Consider the following 7500-nt stretch of genomic DNA (forward strand, 5'->3'; position numbering starts at 1 on the left):
TTTTGATTATCGATATTAAATCCTCTTCGGATGGAACAAAATTAGAACTTCCAATTGATTTGTTATTCCGTAATGCTATTAGCATATGAAGCTGGCCTTTATGCACAATTATAACTTTAAAACTTCTTGTAGAAAACTGAGTACAAAAATATGGTTAGAATAACTAAACTTTAGTCAATTCGGTATGAGCCACCAATCGTTTGTTTTAAGAAATTAAACAAACAAATGTATATAAGTTAATCTTCAAGCGTGCTACAATATATTTATCAATGCTAACTTTCTTTCCCTTTCTTTTATATCTTAACTTATGTCATTGTTCATTCTCTATTCGGTCATCTCATAGTGTAACAATGATCAGTATATAATGCTATATCATGTATTTGTTTAAAACCGTAAAATATCAAAGTATGAATATCAAAGTTAATAAAAAGGAAAACGACAGCAAGAACTGAAAATGCGGTGAACTTAATATAATCGATAAACATTCCCATGCAACTTATCGTAGTGATATGCATCGTATTACTTTATGCGGACTGTAGATCTCGCCTGAATGGAAAAGTAATAATCCCACGGGTGCATAAATTGTGTGGATTGTTTGTGCGTATGATGGATCCAGGGAAGATCTTCCAGATCATCACTAACAGCACACTGCTTGGTGAGTATTACATAAAAAACCAAATAAAACATGTTAGTGAAATTTTATGCAGTTATATATTAAATGCAATATTTGTGGTTTCTATTTTGGGTACTTTTGTTAATACCAGATATCAAACGACTGGTTAATATGTATGTTACTTAAAAGCAATACCTTTTGAGGGTAACATTTTTGCTGTTTGAAAACAAATTCACAAATAAAATGGGGTTAGTGAAATTGCATGCAGTTGAGTATATATTAAATGCTATTTACGTGGTTTCTATATTGGGTACCTTTGTTAAATAGCAAATATCAAACGACTGGTTATTATTCGTATTACTTAACAAGCATTACCATTTTAGGTAAAATTTTTGCCATTTAAAAAAATACTTTGCCCCTAAGTGTCCATGTTACTTGAAAAAGTCATGACGTTCTAAATATAATTCATACATTCTGTTACTTGTAAACTCTATATTAGTCATGACGTTCTAAACATAATTCATACATTCTGTCATTGGTAAACTCCATATTAGTCATGACGTTCTAAATATAATTCAAACATTCTGCCATTGGTAAACTCCATATTAGTCATGACGTTCTAAATATAATTCATACATTCTGTCATTGGTAAACTCCATATTAGCCGTGAGGAAAATTCTGCAACGGAAAAGTTGCTAGCACGCTGTTTATTGCTAATAGATTATTATTATTATTATTATTATTATTATTATTATTATTATTATTATTATTATTATTATTTATTATTATTATTATTCAGAAGATGAACCTATTCGTATGGAACAAGCCCACAGGGGCCACTAACTTGAAATTCAAGTTTCCAAAGAATATGGTATGTCGGAAAGGCCAATTAATATATTTATTATGAAAATTCAGGCTACTAAAGTTGTTTAAAGGGTATTATTGGGAGAATCATTCATTACATTCGGATAGTAAGTATTCTTATAATTTGTTTGTATTGCATTAGAAGTAAATACTGTTGACACTGACCTGTATTAAATCGTAAACAATCATTGAAATTATAACCGGACTGGACTGGGAAGTAATTGCAGGGTCAATATATATATATATATATATATATATATATATATATATATATATATATATATATATATATATATATATATATATATATATATATATATATATATATATATATATATATATATAATGAGCATAGGAGCCTTTAAAGTTTATTAGTTTGAGTGTTTGGACATTTTGAATAGCAATAGTAATGAAAAAACCTAATTGAGTGTTATTTGCTGTGAGGAAAACTTTTAAAAATTATCGTATCGAAACGTAACTCAATGTATTGGTCAATTTACAAACTATATTCTGATTTTTAATTACTGTTCAAAACGTCTTAGAAGTACTGTATATCAGTATTATAAATCAATTTTAAATCTGAAAGCAGAAATCAGGCTCGAACGACATCGTTTATATATATCATGTAAACAATTAAATGATAACCACAACTATTACGAGGCACAAACTAATTTAGACACTAGTGGAGAGTGGGTGCCTTTTCAAGTGCTATTGATCACTGATACTTATGTGTTTGAATAATCTCTTATTTATTATTTAATTTTTTTTCTGAATGATTAACCAATAATGGTTTTGATTCCAGCTGCAGTACTGAATTCTAGGGCTTAGGATAAGCTTTCTTGGCCTTCAGTGTCAAATACCGCATAATTGTTTAACGGAAAACCTTTTTTTCTGGAATCATTCTAAAGTAGTTACTCATACCAGTTCAAAGACCCTTCCTTTACCTATTACCCCATTATTTCACATGCAGTGGCATGGCTATTTACAGTTCTACAGTGTTCTTATTTTTCATCACAGGAAAAGTGAATGTGACTGCCATAAAAATATGTTTTTAAACGTTTAGAAAGATGTTAATAATGTAAACGCATTCTGAGTTTGTGGCACTCACAAAAAATATGACTTCATTTATGACTGATTCAAAAATCTATTTAGCAAGCGAAATCTCTGTTTGTTAAGGGTCTTTTGTTATTTCTAGTAAATTCAGTTTAAAGCACAATAAGTGGCTTACATCGTACGTTATAATCTGATTATCATAGCAGGTCTGCTTTGAACCTTTGTTAATTTTCTCGTTGTTATCAGCAGGAAAGGATAACTGGATCAACTACTATTTTTTTGTCGTAGTTTATTTTTTCTAAATTAACTGAAAACTCCGAGGACTGTTACAGTGATAAACGCCTTGCATAATTAATATATTTCTATCAAAACCACTGATAAGGATTACTAAAGTTTCGTGCCACCTAGCAGATAAAGGCAAGTGATATAAAAGGTAAAAATATGTTTGATATTTATGAAAATCCTTTTCAAATGAAGTGGACTCCTCGCAGGAAATTAATTATTATTCCATTCCCGAGAAAAATAAAAACTCTGACAAATTATCAACCTAGGTGTGATGGGTCTTACTGATAGGCTGTCATGATAAACTTCCTAGGTTCAGCAAATGAATACGATACAAATCCAGTTGAAATATCAGAACTTTACACAGTTACCTGGAAACTTATGGACTAAATGAACCTTTTGAGTTCGTAATATTAATGTAAAGAAAATAGTACTACAAAAATAATAAAGTTTCAAATTTTTATGAACCAGTTGAAGTTATTCCATATATATATACCACAAGAGCTTGAGAATAATTCGAAATCGAAGGAATCTTTAGCTGCGGTGTCCTTCCACGAAACTAGTCTTCCTGAGCTACCTCCCACCATTTTGGCTTTTTGTGCAAGGAAGATACGGCATGACTAGAACAACCGGGGTGATTTTATTGAAATTAGATTCTAGAGTTAATTCTGCATTAGTTTTTAAGGACTTTTCTCCCTAAACCCACGAGGCGTACTGCAAATCTACGGCAAATTGTCTGTCCAGAACAGCTACGTAAGACCTCACTGTTACAGTCAAATGCACCCTTTAAGGCCTCCCTAACACTTCTGGAAAGTTTATCTGTACGCCTTTACAAAAACACCTTGAGTCTGGACACTGGCTGTATGAATGTCAGCATAACTATTACACCTAGTAAGGCCATTCACTGGACAGGTAGAGGAGTATCTTGTCACTAGTTCTACGGACAGACAAGAAATCAAGCAAGCAAACAAATATTCAAACTTAGTCTAAAAAAAATAACCTACTTTAATTTCGTTTTCTGTTATGATAATAATGCCAACTCGATGTCGATGCAATTGTCCATGTAAATGAGTAACTTCGCTGTGTGAAAGGACATTTTAGTAGTCCCAGTGCCCATGGCTCAAAAGGATGGCAACAATTTGAAATGTTCAAGGGAATCCCTGTAGAATTCAATATTATTCATATGAATCCCAAGTTTTAATTTTTTTTTTTAATTGGTGATATGTTTCAGTGATTGTTTCAGGACAATATATGATATTATTGTCAACTCAGCGAGTGGGCAAACGGTAATGAATAGCACAACGAGCATCATTTTAACTTTTATAATTTTTTGAGTTGTAGAAATGGGAACTTACAAGTTTCCTAACCCACTAACTTTGAGAAAAGTGAAGTTTAACTAGAACTTAATAAGCGAGGGAAACAGTACTAAAACGCTGTTTAAAATTGGGATATAAGGAAATAAACATATCGGTTTTTTGTCAGTTTTCTTCTTTTATAATCTGCGAACCTTCAAGGCAGGTAGATGCTGCAATAGTTTGGGTCAAACACTCATAAGATGTACTTTCTCGCTAAATTTGACGATCCCAAAAACAACGATATCAAGAAATATGAAATGTTATCGCAGTGCAGATTATACACAATAAGCTTGAATTTAATCAGGGGAACTTGACTTCTTCCAATACAGTTAATGAAATTAATGTCAGTAACTATGCGCAGACTTTCATAAATCGTTGTATGGTTTTTTCTTGAATGATGTTACACTGAAATTCGTATACTAAAATAGCTCGGCAATAAAAGTTACCTTTGAGTTTCATAATTATAAATCCATACATGCATTGGATCTCGGAGATTCTAGTGATAAAACTTCTCTCTTCACATCAGCTTCAGATCCTTTAAAAAACAGGCATTAGCACATCTCCTGCCGGCTATTAGGAAGCTGTGTTTGTGTTAGTTGTACCTTATGCTGGCTAATAATGGCTAATTTTATGTATGTATATATATATATATATATATATATATATATATATATATATATATATATATATATATATATATATATATATATATATATATATATATATATATATATATATATATATATATATATACATTATCATCAAAGTTGCCCTTTGACCATTCAACGGTTCAAGGCTGTTGAAGAGTTAGAGGAATTTATTTCTGGTAATGTCATTTTATAAACACTAAGCTGTATGTCCCGCTGAAAATGGTTCTTAGCCACGTAAAATAAGTCTAATCCTTCGGGCCAAACTGTTAATCAGCTCAGTGGTCTGGGTAAAATAAGGTATACTTAACGTTTTTTTTTTTTTTTGACCATTCAACGGGTAAGTGTTGGGCTAGGACATCTTATAAACACTTGCTGAAAATCACAAACACACACACACACACATATGTATATGTATATATATATATATATATATATATATATATATATATATATATATATATATATATATATATATATATATATATATATATATATGAATGAATTTTTATCACATCACCGTGATTCATATATAAACATTAAGATACAGACGTGAGGAAGAGTGAATTGGATAATAAAGGACGTTTGTAGCTTAATGCTTGTGTGTATGTATATATATATATATATATATATATATATATATATATATATATATATATATATATATATATATATATATATATATATATATATATATATATATATATATATATAATGTGTGTGTGTATTGTCTGTGTGTATTGACGGATACATTGTAAAAGCATTTTTCTTTTGTGGTAGGAAGGTAAAAATCTGAGCATTTCTTCAGATGTGATGCAGTGACAGATTTTCTCAATAATGAATGTTTGAATCGAGGTGTATGATGGATACCATGATAATCTTTTGAGGTCGCCCGCACTTGCGATTCGTTTTATGTTGCTTAAAATGACAAAATTCCATAAAAATGCAATGAATTCATAGAATTGTTTGCAAGTATATACCAGTTAAGTTAGCTGTAGAAGAATCTGGCTGCCCTTTTGTGATGACCGTAGGTTAGCAGAATGCTGTTATGTTATTAAAAATCCAATGATATCCTTACAAATGCAAAAGAATATTTGTAGGCAATTAAGACACTGTTTTATGTTTCATATAACTGTTTTTCCTGAATTGTTTTTCATTATTAACCTTCTGTAGCGCCAAGAAGTTATTATTATTTAAATATTTATTGGGATACTGCATCTCTGTCTGAGTTATTAGATCTCATGATCTGATAATTTAGGCAGAAATTTAAACAATTTAGATAATTTGGGAAGTAAAGGTAAATCACATCCCTTCCTCAGAATTCCTTTTCCTACTAGAGCTAAGTTTTATGCACATTCTAGATGTGAACCAAATTACAATCACTTTGTGTGATAAAGGGAAACATTCATGAACATTGTCTGTAGCTAGTATGGGTTAACTATTCACTGGATGCTAGTCTTTCTTGGCTTTAGTTACAATTTTGATGTGTATCCTGTTTTGGGGGTTCCTGGTGCAAATTTAAACTGTGGGGCTTTAACTACCAAAGCATCCCCTTCGCTGACAGACTAAATCCACCTCTTTCAGTATTGAGTGGGAATTTGTTGCCGCCTGGTCCCTTAGATAGAAATATAGAGTTATTGACCACAGAATTACAATACTTTCATAAATAAAAAATATTCAAAATTACAATATCTTCTTATCTTACAAAAGATAGTTTTAGTCCAATTAATATCAAAATATACAAAATGACTTTGTAAAACTGGGAAGCACTATAGAAAATAACAAAATAAATGATAAAGGTGACCACATTCAGTGATGTAGTTAATATTCAATAAATGACCTGAGCTCCCAATGATCTCGTGGTCGACTGCACCTGCTCGATTTAATCTCTTGATCGTCTAATGGTCGTTTACACCTGGCCAAAATATTCTCAAATATCTGGTTACTAGTCGGCTACTGTTATAAAATAACACTATTCCCTTTCTTATGAACCTGTACTTGCTGGCAGTAAGTGTTGTTAGAGGTTTTAATCATATCTGCATATATTGAGATATTAAAATATGTTTATTAAGACTATTTCGTATTTCTTTTGACATCCATTGAATTCATGCTAATAGTCCATGAAATACCAGGAGAAAGACGTAGTCTGGTACAGAATATCTAAAAATATTGAAAGGTCACAATTGAATTCATAAGGTCAAAGTCTATATTCATCATAAAGAAAATATATGGTTACTCAAAGGCAAACAAACTCATAAAACAAACCCTCGTTCCACATTACAAGGATAAATGGGGATATAAATAATCATAATATTTTCAGTAATTATTAAAATTGCATTGCGGGGTTGAAAATATGTGTTCGCATTTGCATTATATCCAAGTTGATATTTCTTCTATAAAGCTGAATGAGATAGGTGTGATTGATTCGCAATTCGTGATTTTGCCCGGCATTATTAAATTGATCATAAACACTAATGGTACAGTTTGCTCCTGTAATCACAGCCTGTGTTGTTATCCTATCCAAGTTTGATGGATTTCATATGAATAACTACCTTTGTCCTGGAGATAATTTAGGGTCTGGGTTATAAACGAGCTTTTTGGAACCTCAGGATCATTTAAATATTTAGGAAATTGTCATTTTAAAGTATTTCGTGAGTTGATTATAACAATGGCACTACTACTACTA

General features: G+C 31.0%; 1 protein-coding gene across 1 annotated transcript in view; it reads left to right on the forward strand.

The window, feature by feature from the left end:
- The first annotated feature begins 343 nt into the window (after positions 1-343).
- LOC136851867 (putative neural-cadherin 2) overlaps positions 344-7500 on the forward strand; it is a 236162-nt gene continuing 229005 nt past the window's right edge. Inside the window, 1 exon segment of the mRNA XM_067126180.1 lies at positions 344-655. Coding sequence (XP_066982281.1) covers positions 490-655 — 166 coding nt within the window. The 5' untranslated portion in view covers positions 344-489.

The sequence above is a fragment of the Macrobrachium rosenbergii genome, chromosome 24, assembly GCF_040412425.1.
Source record: "Macrobrachium rosenbergii isolate ZJJX-2024 chromosome 24, ASM4041242v1, whole genome shotgun sequence".
NCBI classification, from domain to species: Eukaryota; Metazoa; Arthropoda; class Malacostraca; order Decapoda; family Palaemonidae; genus Macrobrachium; species Macrobrachium rosenbergii.